Source organism: Podarcis melisellensis (assembly GCF_964234715.1).
Source record: "Podarcis melisellensis genome assembly, chromosome: 13".
Lineage (NCBI taxonomy): Eukaryota > Metazoa > Chordata > Lepidosauria > Squamata > Lacertidae > Podarcis > Podarcis melisellensis.
Window position 1 is genome coordinate 54,137,508 of NC_138545.1, and position 12,990 is coordinate 54,150,497.

A 12,990-nucleotide genomic window follows, 5' to 3' on the forward strand; every position below is an offset into this window, starting at 1 on the left:
TGCTAGCTTTTTCACATACAGAGAGTTTTGAGGTGGGGAAGAATTCAGCCATGAGACCTTCTCACCTATACTACTAAGTGGTGCCGTCTGCCTTGCAGCATAGCTTCTCTTTCCCTGCACATTTGAGTCACTTCTTGTTCTAGTTCTTGATGAGGAAGTGAAACTCAAAAAAGTGATTCTGCCCCCCATAGTGACCTCAGTAAACTAGCCAGTGCTGATGGGGGGGGGTATTTGGAGATGCCTAACTTAAACTTCTGGTTCTCATCTTTCAGGATGTGAAGAACTACAGAATGGCCATGGTGTGTTAGTGGACTTCAGCTGTTCAGATCCACTGATTTGCTGGGATTCTTACGAAAACATGAGTGCTGATGAGGAAGGTGAGTTGCTACCAGGAAGTGAACGATACAAGCGATGAGGAAGCAAACAAGGTCCCTCTCAGCCTGTCCAGCTGTGCTTGCAGTCTTGCTGTCATTCATGGCTTTTTGTTTTTCCAAAAAACCTAGTTTATTAGGTTTTTCACATTATTACAATAGGACAGTACAGTACCTTATTCACCTTGCCAGCTTCCCTGATGTCCTCTTACCTCATGCTCTCTTTTTTAAAAAAAGCCATCAGCTAACTCAGTTGTTTGGCATGTTTTGCAGTGTTCAGATGTGCACACAGGGGCTTAGAATAAATGAATGACAATGCTCTGCTGAAGTCCAGATTAGGATCCATTAAGTTGGGAAGCATGGTCATATCGACAAATTCCACATCAGCTGCAGTTTCATAGTAAGCAAGCCTGTTATTTGTAGTCAACAGGAGCAGACGGGGCCAAGTTCAATGGTTGTTTATCATCTGCAGAGACCTCCCTGATTTTAATTAGAACACCCACAGCTTAGCAGTTTCCCAATATTTATTGCAAGCTACATGGTAGAAGCTATGGCAGCAACAGTGGGTGATATGTTTCTTGGAGGCCGGATCTGCTGCCCCTATGAATCCTGCCACCCAAGGCGGTTGTCTCACCTTGCTTCGTAGATGAGTCGGCCCTGCCTAAGGCATTGTATAACTACATTGTTTGTAATTACTTTATCCCAGCTGTGGTTTGTTTTCTTGCACATTATGTTCTTTAAAAGATTCTCCACTGGTGTAGAAGCCAACTTGTGTGCAGTAAAAAGAAGAAGGAAAAAGTGAAATTTGGGATTGTTTGGAAGCTGAAGTTGAATCCCACATTCCGGTTATTTATTTATTTATTTATTTAATAATACAGATTTATGGCATTTGATGGTCCTGGTAAATAGATGCCAACAGTGCCTGCAGCAATTTAGCAGGAATCCATGAAAGTGCCAGGTGTCAGCAAAAAGAGATTTACACTTGGAAAGAGAGGTCCGCTACAGCGTTAGTGGAAAGCAGCCATTGGTAAAAGACTCTTGCTGACTTTTGGTGAAACTTTCAAGGTTAGGGCAAAGGTAAAGGTAAAGGTACCCCTGCCCATACGGGCCAGTCGTGTCCGACTCTAGGGTTGTGTGCCCATCTCACTTAAGAGGCCGGGGGCCAGCGCTGTCCGCAGACACTTCCGGATCACGTGGCCAGCGTGACAAGCTGCATCTGGCGAGGCAGCGCAGCACACGGAAACGCCATTTACCTTCCCGCTTGGTAAGCGGTCCCTATTTATCTACTTGCACCCGGGGGTGTTTTCGAACTGCTAGGTTGGCAGGCACTGGGACTGAACGACGGGAGCGCACCCCACCGCGGGGATTTGAACTGCCGACCATGCGATCGGCAAGTCCTAGGCGCTGAGGTTTTACCCACAGCGCCACCCGCGTCCCGTTAGGGCAATAAGTACTGTGAAAACCAAAGCTTTAGAAGCTACCCTTGTCTCTCTGGAGTTATTAAGAATTGCATCCAGGTGAGCAGCAGCTGGCTTTCAGGAATTCACCTATGACAAGATGATTGTTTTTCCCCTGGGACAGTTGACTTTTCAGTTTATCTTTCTCCCGCCCTTATTCCCCTTTTAACTCAAGGTAAATAGTAGTTGAATGGGGAGGTGCCCTCTTGCATAGTTAAATACTTGGTTTCCCAGAGGGCTGCTCTGTATTACAAAACTCTAGATCTGAGGCAAGATTACTTTGGCTCTGGTGCTTTGGAAGGAATGCAAATGCCTACTAACAAAAACAGCCCAGTCAGTGCCGTTTCTGGTAAGTGAATAAATGTGTCGTTTGATTTCTGAGCTGTATATGCAGTTCTTTGAAAGAAGTGTGTGTGAGAGAGGGGAGGGGTGATAGAAATTTGGGAGACAAAATAGGTGAGTTTATTTTAAAATCCAAAATATTATGTACTGTTACATTTCCCTCTCCATTTCCATGTGGCAACCAAAGCTTTATCTGACAAAACTTTAAATTCGCCTTTTAACTGATTGCTCTGATAGTGATTTCTTATCTTTTATTGCAGAATCTGTTGCCAAATCAATAAAACACTCATACTGCTGTGTTATTAGACAAGCTGGTTTTTCCTGACACAGAGAATGGGTTCACAACACAAACGTTTTCTTTAATTTTTTCATGGAGTTCTTCCAGAAAGCAACAGTTGAGACCAGGGCTATTTTTCTAGAAAATGAGGTGCTGGAACTCAGCACGAATGCCTCCCTTGTTCTCTTATAATGGCAATGGTGCCCACCTGAGAGGTTCCCTGGTTGAAACTTAGCAGATGAATGTGAAACTTATTTAAGATATCTCCTCATATGTCAGAATCTAGTTCTTCTCTAAATTCTTTTCCCATTTGTGAAGAGATCCATGCTTTGAGCATGGAAGGCAGTTGCAGAGAGAGGGTCAGGAGGGCTTGCATGGGAGGTTAAAAATAATAATAAAGGTTTCTTTGGCTATGTCTGAAGCAAGAGGAAGAACAAGTGAGCAGTAGGTCCCTTGCGTGAAGAAGACAGACAAATGCTGTTGGCTGACAGAGAGAAGGCGGAACTACTCAACACCTACTTTGCCTCTGTCTCCACCTAAATGGAAAGCAATGCCCAACCAGGTGATAACAGAATAAATGGTGTAAGGAAGGAGGTGCAGCCCAAGACAGGAAAAGAGGTAGTAAGGGATCACCTAGCTGCTTTGAATGAATTCAGATCTCCAGGGCCTGATGAGCTGCACCCAAGCCTACTAAAGAACCTTACAGATGTAATCTCAGAACCTCAGTCTGTAATCTTTGAGAATTCTTGGAGAACAAGTCATGCCAGATGACTCTCATTTCTTTTTTTGATAGAGTTGCAAGCTTAGTGGGAATGCTGTGGACATTGCGTATCTTGATTTCAGTCAGGTTCTCAACAAAGTCCCCCATGATAGGTGGATTTGTAGGTGGTTGACTGACCAAATCCAGAGTGCTCATTAATGGTTCCTCGTCATCCAGGAAAAAAGTGACCAGTGGGCTGCCTCCGGGTTTTGTCCTGAGTCTGTTGTTGTTCAATGTAATAAACAACTTGGATGACAGAATTGAGAGGATGCTCATCCAATTTGCAGGTAACACCAAACTGAGAGGGGTAGCTAATGTCGCAGAAGGCTGAGTATATTTAGCCTGGAAAAGAGGAGACTGAGAGGAAATATAATAGCCATCTTCAGATATCTCAAGGGCTGTCACATGGAAGAGGGAGCAATGCAACGGATTCAAGTTGCAAGAATGGAGATTCCGACTAAACATCAGGAAGAATTTTCTGTCCCCTTAGCAGAAAAACACCCCCAAAGCATAATATGTCCCCCTCCATGTTTAACGGTGGGGATGGGGTTCTTGGGGTCGTAGGCAGCATTTCTCCTCCTCCAAACATGGCGAGTTGAGTTGATGCCAAAGAGCTCGACTTTGGTCTCATCTGACCGCAACACTTTCACCCAGTTCTCCTCTGGGTCATTCAGATGTGCATTGGCAAACTGCAGACGGGCCTGTACATGTGCTGTCTTGAGCAAGGGGACCTTGCGGGCTCTGCAAGATCTCTGTCCTTCACGGCGTAGTGTGTTACCAACTGTTTTCATGGTGACCATGGTCCCAGCTGCCCTGAGATCATTGACAAGTTCCCCCCATGTACCGTATTTTTCGCCCTATAGGACACACTTTTCCCCCTCCAAAAATGAAGGGGAAATGTGTGTGCGTCCTGTGGGGCAACTGCAGGCTTCAGGAAGCTATCCGCAAGCCGTGGGAGCCCGCGGGAGTTCCCGCCGGGCTCCCCCGGCTTGCGCAGAGCTGCCTCTTATCCCAAAGCCCCGGTGTGCTGAGCAGTCGCGCCGGGGCTTCGGGTAGCTCTGCGCAAGCCGCGGGAGGGCTCCCACGGCTTGTGGAGAGCAGCCTGTTCTGGGGGCTGGGGTCGGGGGAAGCTTGGGCTTCCCCCGCCCCAGCCTCGCACCTTGGGGGGGGGAAATATATTTCCCCCCTTTATTTCCCCCCCCCAAAAAAACTAGGTGTGCCTTATGGGCCGGTGCGCCCTATGGGGCGAAAAATACGGTAGTTCTGGGCTGCTTCATCACTGTTCTCCTGATCATTGCAACTCCACGAGATGAGATCTTGAATGGAGCCACAGACCGAGGGAGGTTGAGAGTTATTTTGTGTTTCTTCCATTTGCAAATTATTGCACCACATTCTCACCAAGCTGCTTGGCAATAGTCTTGTATCCCAGTCCAGCCTTGTGCTGGTGTACAATCTTGTCCCTGACACCCTTGGACAGCTCTTTGGTCTTGGTCTTGGTGGCTACTTTGGAATCTGCTGGATTGATTGCTTCTGTCAACAGGTGTCTTTTGCACAGGTACTGTAAGGAGCTGGGATTACAGGCAAGACCTCTCCCTTACAGCAGGTGCTTCTAATCTCAGCTCCTTACATACAGTGAAGATACCAGCTAGCCTGACATCTGGCTGGTTGATAGGGGATCAAATACTTATTTCACCCATCATAATGCACATCAATCTCTGACTTTTGTCTTCTGGGTTTCTGGGGGGTTTTCCTGTTGTTACTCTGTCTCTCACAGCTACAGTAAACCTACCATTAAAATTATGGACTGGTCATTTCTTTGTCAGAGGGCAAACAGGTAAATTTAGCAGGGAATCAAATACTTTTTTCCCTCACTGTAACACTGGGAAACCCAACTTAAGCTGATTTAGTTCAGTGGCCCAGTGCATCTTATGAAAACCCTTCTCCCCGAGAAGATAGCAGAAACAGCTGGCCCTAGGAACTGGTTCCATCAATATCAGCGTCTTTTGATTCCATATAAGTACACTTGGAACTTTTTAATACTAGAAGCCTTGGGTCTCACACACACTGTCCAGTAAAGGAAGTGGATGATTGCCATGCATGTCCCCACCCAGAGAGAGAGCAGGGGCAGCTCAGGTGGAGCAGTTGCCATGCGCTCGCTGCTGCCTCCCTTCTCCAACGGGCAATTTGACAAAATGGGTTGTTTTCAAAGATGCCTTGCTTTTGAGATTCAAGTACTAGAACTTTGAGTTCTAGTCTTTTCATTTCAGGCATCAAAGTTGAGTTTGTTAGCTTGAATACTGTTTGATTGCCTTTGTAGTAATTATAGTCATTATTGTTATACAGCTTTTGAAATGTCTGTTGCCAGACAGGCAGCCCCTTTCCTGGCCACAGCTCATAATGCAGACTCTGAAACAATAAGCCTGTGGCATGGCTCATTTGGTTGGGATGTGTTAACATTAGAGAATGTTTTCAGGAAGTTTTCATAGGGTTCAAAGAAAGTTTTGTGGGCTGTGGTGTGGTAATGATTTGCTGGAGTGAACTGGAGATTTTTGCAGACTTATTTATTTACGTATTAAATTTGTATACCGCCCTTCATCTGAAGATCACTGAGCAGTTCAGAACATAAAACACATAATGAAAACACATAAAACAAAAATGAAAGCAAAACAACCAACCACGCCTCCTAGAAACACATTTTAAAAACCATAATCAGACAAACGCCTAGTTGAAAATAAAGGTTTTTGCTTGGCACCTAAAGGTAAGTAATGAAGGTGCCAGGGAGGACTCCTTGGGGGGAGCATTCCACAAATGGGGAGCCACCACCGAAAAGGCCTGTCTCTTGATGCCACCCTCTGGACCTCTCGTGGGGGAGGCACCCAAAGAAGGCCCATAGGTTATGATGGCAGGGTCTGAGTCTGTCTGGGAGAGGCTGCCTGGGAGCTCTTTAAGGCTTTATAGGTCAAAACCAGCCCTTTGAATTGGGCCTGGAAACTAATTGGCAGTCAGTCCAGTCCAGCCAGGATCAGTGTAATATGCTCACACTGTCTTGCCCTGGTGAGCAATCTGGCCGCTGAGGTCCACATCAGCTGGAAGTTTCCAAAGCATTTTGCGTTGTAGTAATCTAACCTAGATATTAGCAAAGCATATATGACAGAAGTTAGACTATCCCTGTCCAGATAGAGGCACAGCTGGGCCACCAGCCGAAGCTGATGGAAGTTTGAGTTTATCTAGATGAGAGGAGGAACCAGAGTTTGCTTTGTTGAGTGCGGGAAGCTGCTGTTACCAAATAAAAATCTGAGTGTGGTTAGGACAGAACAAATCTTTTGCAGCTTGTTGCACAGAGATGCATAGAGAGTGAGCCAAATGAGGATGTGGGCATTCAGAACAAATATTTGCATAACAGTTCCGGGGAGAACCTCATAGAACACTATCTGTGTCATTTGGTGATGCAAGAATTAAGGTGGACTCGTGTTGGGGTCCGGCATCAGTTGACTAAGGCTTAATGACGGTGAGATGGGCAGAGAGGAGAAGAAAATAACATTTGTGAGAAAGAGTTTGTAGCCTGAATTACCTTCTGAAACACCACTGCTTCACTCTCGCTTTGCTGCAAGGGTTCAAATTTCACAGAACCTGACTGCACTCTCTGGCTCCTCCCTTATGTTTACATTTTTACTCTTTTTCTTCTGAATCCAAAGTTTCCTGCTTCTCTAGTGAGAGTGATTTACCTTCAGCAACTGCTGCATCGAGAATGGCAAAGTAGCTAAAACTGGTGGTGTTTTCCAACTGCTTTCCAACCGCTGCTGTTTTGTGTGTGTGTTGCGTTTGCTGTTGTAGTGTGTGAAGCTGATTTTAAAATAGGGCAACCATTTTCCTGCTTCAAAAAGTTACGGGGCTTCTGTAATTCCTCTGCAAGGTAAGATACCATTTTCTTTAGACTCTGTTTGTTTGTTTGTATGTGAGTGAGAGAGACATGCTATGTTCATACAATGCTTTGTGAGTTTGTGTTTAGCAAAGGAGGCAAGACAAAACAGCAGAAATAACTTAGCCTTGCAGCAGACAATGCAGTTCTGGGCTTGCACAGCTTTGCCTAAGGGTGGAGATTTATTTCTGAGGTGTGGGAGGGTGCCTAGATTACTTCCTACTTAAAGAGGGATAGCTGGTGGTGCAGGATAAGCAAATAAGTTTCATATATAGCGTTATCCAACCCAATTTAGAAAAACTGGGTCAAAACTGTCATTACTGGGCCCTACAGTTCATGAATTTACCTCGCTAGTTTGCTTCTTTGAATGTGCTTTCTCAAGTCCTGAATGGCTGGAAAGGAGATAGCTGTGAGACAGATCAGAAAAAGCTGAGAAACAGAAGTGGGTGAATTTTGCACAGAGGAAGTTTAAGAACTCTCTCCTAATCAACTTTAGTTGGTAAGTGTTCGTGGCTTTGGCGTTACTTTTGTTCACAGGATCTGCTTCCAGTGTGTTCGTTTGTAGGCATAAAAATACACATGCAGCCATCTTTCTGTGTGTGGCTGCTGATCCCATTCAGTTTATAGTTCAGATTCAGGGCTGGCATTTTACCAGGTCTCTCGGTCATTCAAGAAGAATTTCCTTTCCCCCCTTTCCTGGAGGGAGTTGAGCTTAAGAGAAACGGTGTAGGGAAAGAAAGGGGTTGTTTTCAGTTTGATGTAGACAAATTCCATCGCCACTAGCTCAGCTTTACAGTTTCAATCTGCTTTTGGTTTCTTTTCTTTTGGGGGGGGGGAGGGCGGAGTTTGGACAGCTGTGTTACTGTACCATTTTTGCAGAAGGCTGTTTCCTTGGAAAAATGAGAGCAAGGTGTCAAGTGAAATGAAGTATTTCAGCTGTTAATGAGAGTGTCAGCGTATTTGGTAAGGTGATCATACAGTGAAGTCTTGCTCTCCTAGCCTATCTCCCTCCCCTTGTTTTTGGAAACTTACTTTCCTTTCATTCTGTGCCTAAGCGTATTAGTTTCGTAGCTTTTGATCAGTCTCTTTGGCTTTTAAAGATGTGAGCAGGTGGTGCAAGTGGCAAAGAGACTTGCCAGAAGTGTCTTCACAGCAGAGACTTCCATGTGTGGGACTTCAGAAACAGGCAAATGACCAAGCACTGGGCTGACAAAATGCCAAGCTTATGTGCTTTCCTAGAATCCAGCCGTTCGTATTTTGGTTCTTTTTTTAAATAGAAATGAGAGGTTTATTTTGCCCTGTTTAATAACAACTTAGAATAATATTGAGTGCCTCATCTCTAAAATTCTTCAGTCAGATCGAGTCAAGGTAAATTGAGAAATGCAACCCGTTAAATTGGAAGGAAACCTTTTTGCAGACTTCACTGGCACACGAAGAACAAGGCCCTTCTTTGTATGGTGGAGTTAAAAGGGGGCATGGATTACTGAGGAACCATGTAAGCTCCTTATGATTTGGTATAAATAATTTGAGTGACTCATATGGAAAGGAATGTTCCTTGAAGGTCAGGTGAAGAAAATGTTACCTGCTGCGTATTCTCCGTAAATATTTTATTTTATCAGACATGCAAAGCACACAAGCTGGGGGTTTTGCCTGCCTAGTGCTTGTCCCTTTCTTAAGTTTCACTCATGGAAAGCCATATCATCGTGGCTTGTTCAGCCTGAGAGGATGGTTTGCAGGGTTTCTCAGGGGTGGGACACAGCAACTTCATCCCCACTGAATCTCTCCAGCCAAGTTGTATATTTGAAGGATTTCCATAACTAGAAGTTCCAGGACGTTTCTGAAAACAGCGTACTGTACAAAGTGGATCTAGCACAGTTTGAAAGGTACATGTGCAAGATCCCTGCCATGCCTGTGGAGCAAGGGGGTGGTGTCATTCCCCCAAGAGATGTTAGGGGGCTTTGTTAGTTCTCCTTGAACACTGGACAATGGATTGTGGAATCTGTTCCAGGTTTTATAAACCACCTCAGAGTTTGGACAAAGTGAAATAAATGTATTCTGCACTCCACCAAAATTTCCAGAGAGAAGCCGTTTTGCTCATTCCTTGCATCAGTGCTTGTCTCATAGTGGGCTCGTGCAGGCGAAAATCTGAGTTGGGTCCAAAGGGAATATTCACTCTGGTGGTGACTGCTGAAATTATTGTCCTTTGGCAATTCTAACTATATGTGAAGCTGTGGTCATAGCCTCTGGCCATGTCGTGAGGTGAGTGTTGCCATCTTTTGCAACGGTGACTCAATCTTCTCTCTGTCCATGAATAGGTTTAAACATTACTCAGCTGAGAGGCCCTGGGGAAGGATGGACTTGTAGGGACCATACAAGCTGGGAGACTATTGTTCATTAACAGATTCCTATCACATGCTCAGATCTCTGTCATCTTTTCCCTACGTGGTGGCATAGAAAGCTGCCTTATCCCAGGACAGACCAATGGACCATGCAGCTCAAGATGACCACAACTGGCAGCTGCTCTCCTGGGTGTTCCAGCTCCACCTGAAGTTGCCAGAGATTGAATCTCTCACAGAGCTCCAAGGGTTTGCAAGGAGCAGCTTGTAGGAGGTTGGACTGGGACACTGGTGCTCCTGCCTCATGAGTAAAACCTGCACTCTTGTCATACGTTTTCCCTCATGGGTCTGGGCTGCATAGCAGGATTGAGGCAGCCGCAGTTTTTATCAGGAAAACAGCTTGAGGGGTTAACCCCACCTTCTCTTACTGCTGTGCTAAGTCAATGTGGGACCATGTTTGCTCAAAAGAAAATAATTACTCTGCAGTTGACGTTTTGTTTTTCCTTTAAATGGAAAAAGTTTAATTGTTCCATATAAACTGTACAATATTTACATGTAACTATAGTTACCATAGTAAACAAACCCACAGAGCAGATGTCCCTCTTTGATCAAGTTGTATAATCCCAGGTTTGAGACACATCAGTTGATATCAAACCTGCAAGCTCTTCCTTGGAATCCAGTGCGCTGCTGACAGAATGGCTGTGCAGTCATTCATTTGTTTTTCCAATAAGTTAGGGCTCTCTCAAAAGACCGTTAAAATTTTCTGCATGAGCTTCAAGTGCAGAGAGTGTAATGCAGAGCACCTTCTTTATTCCCTCAAATCATAATTCTTTTGAAAAGCCCATTAGGGTACTTCATAGAATTATGGAGTTGGAAAGGACCCCGAGGGTCATCTAGTCCAACCCCCTGCAATGCAGGGATCTTAATTAAAGCATCCAAGACAGATGGCCATCCAGCCTCTGCTTAAAAACCTCTAAGAAAGGAGAGTCCAGCACCTCCTGAGGGAGTCCGTTCCACTGCCAAACAGCTCTTACTGTCAGAAAAGTGCTCCGGATGTTTAGTCAGAATCTCTTTTCCTGTAACTTGAAGTCATTGGTTCAGGTCCTACCTTCCAGAGCAGGAGAAAAGAAAAGCCTGCTCCATTCTCTATGTGACAGCCTTTGAGATATTTGAAGATGGCTCTCATATCTCCTCTCAGTCTCCTCCTTTCCAGGCTAAACGTTCCCAGCTCCTTCCACTGTTCCTCATAAGGCTTGGTTTATATAATGTGTGTGTGTGTGTGTGTGTGTGTGTGTGTGTGTGTGTGTTGCCTCGATATTAGACAGGATGAAAGGCAATAAAGTGAAGCTCAGGCCAGATAAGACAGAGGTGCTGTTGGCGGCGGGGGCGGTTTCCTAGACCAGGTGGCTGTGAAGATGCCTCCTCTGAAAGCGTGGGGACGCAGCCAGCGGGTCCTTCTGGATCCTTTGCTGCAGCTTGAGGCTCAGGTGGCCTCGTGTCACAAGTCAGTAATCACACTCTTCAGAGTTGAAGTCAACTCATTATTAGCAAAAATACGATCTTCTCAGCCTTGGTTGAGTGTCAGGCCTAATGAGCACAGCATCTCATCCCAGGTAGGTCTGGCCCCATGGATCACTTGCCAAGACTGAAAGCCCCGCCTCCTCACAGCCTCCTTTTCCTTAACATGGGGCTGTGAGGGTTGTCTTTCTGTCTGTTTGGTTGTGGGTTGCTTTGGGCTGCCCTGGGCAAGATAAAGCAACCAACAAATTTAATAAATAATAATAAACAATATTAAATAGTTTCTTCTTGTCCCCGTTCCCCCACTCCACTCTGTTTTGTCTTACCGTATATAATGCCTGCTGTATTTCTTTGCAGAGCTGCACACCCAGGACCCCACGGGGGGCAACTTGTATGCTGAAGCGAGGAAGAAAAGCTGCAGTGAGAGCGCCCTTCCCCGCAGGGCCCCGGCTGCTGCAGATACCAGCCCTGACCCCAGGGACTATGCCTGGTCCGTGGGCAGCGACTCGGGACACTCTACAGCCTCTCTGAGGACAGACAAGACTGAAGAGCGTCCCCTGCCAGAAGCCCAGAGTGTCCTGAGCCCCCTGGAGAAAGAGGGGCTGGAGCAATTGCTGAGCGGCCTTGGTCTGCAGCACTCAGCCAGTCCTCCTAAGGATATGACCGATGCCCAAAGCACGTTCAGTGGGACTCGCCACATAGTACCCGCCCAGGTTCATGTGAATGGAGGTGCCGAGCACAAGGACAGGGAAACAGACATTCTGGATGACGAGGTGTCCAGCCATGACCTCCACAGTGTGGGCAGCCTTGGGACTTTGTCCTCCTCCGAAGGGCAGCATTCCAACCACCTTGGAAACTTCCGCTGCCACAAAAGCAGCCAGAATTCTCTTCTGTCAGATGGCTTTGGAAGTAATACTTTGGAGGAGGAGTACAGCAACACTCTGGTCCCAGATTTGGACATTGGTGGAGACGCCAGATATGAGAGGCACTTCGGAGGCACCGACCCAAAGCAGTCTCAGCAGCTGCCGAGAAATACTGCCGTTTCCACCGAGCCACAGGCCTACAGCCTCAGTGGCTACCCAACCCAGACATGGGTGCAGGAACAGCAAATGGTCGTCGCTCACCAGTACGCTTACAGCCCAGAGAATGAAGTACGGCTTGGTATTCGTGGCGTGGCTGAGAACTCCGGCAACCTGCGCAGCCAAGCCAGAGGTCCAGATACCCCTGCGCGAGGATCCAGCAGCAGAGATGCTGTGCAGAGGAGCCTTGGGAGCATGCCACCGTCCAGCAAGATAGCACAAATCCCTGGCCCTGAGGTTTTAAAATTACAACACAACCTTGAACTGGGATTGAACATGGGAAATGATTCAGCAGGCTTGCCATCCTCCCCAACCCTGGATATTGATCAGTCCATTGAGCAGCTTAATAGATTAATATTAGAACTGGACCCAACATTTGAGCCTATTCCCACATGTATCAAGACAATCAGCAGAGACACAGGTCAGCTGAATGGCCTTGCAAGCCCTAAAATGGACATGGGAGGGTTTGGGATGAGCCGCAGATCCCATGGGAAGGCAGAGATCCTGGAGAGAAACCTGCCTCCTAAGGGTGAGTTATTCTTCATGATGCATCAGTGAAATGTGTTTTTCTTCAGTGGTTAAAAGCTTCCATTTGCCATTGCATAGTGTGAATATGTTAAAAGTTTGTCACTGAGAAATGGAGTATCTCAGTATCTCCCTATTACAGATCTCTGGAACATTGGGATGGAACTGAAGTCATTTATCTTTTTTCATTAATATGTTTTTTTCTACACCTTATATCAAAATAATTTCTATCTTTATATTTCTTTTTTTTTTAATATAATTTTTATTAAGTTTATAATATACAAAATCCAACTTCCAAATACATATTTCCATAGATCTAATAGACTCCCCCCATCTTCCGAGCACTGCATTCTCTATCGATTCAAAACCTCAGCAATTTGTTAACTTATTTTAAACATAATAATAT

General features: G+C 45.7%; 1 protein-coding gene across 4 annotated transcripts in view; it reads left to right on the top strand.

Moving 5' to 3' along the window:
* TNS3 (tensin 3) overlaps positions 1 to 12,990 on the top strand; it is an 82,476-nt gene that overhangs the window by 20,424 nt on the left and 49,062 nt on the right. For 3 of the 4 annotated variants that reach the window (XM_081885198.1, XM_081885199.1, XM_081885197.1), the window contains exons 5-6: positions 273 to 377; positions 11,338 to 12,588. In XM_081885198.1, coding sequence (XP_081741324.1) covers positions 273 to 377; positions 11,338 to 12,588 — 1,356 coding nt within the window. Of the gene's footprint in view, positions 1 to 272; positions 378 to 2,105; positions 2,178 to 11,337; positions 12,589 to 12,990 lie in introns of those variants that run through there. The other variant, XM_081885200.1, reaches the window with a different exon arrangement.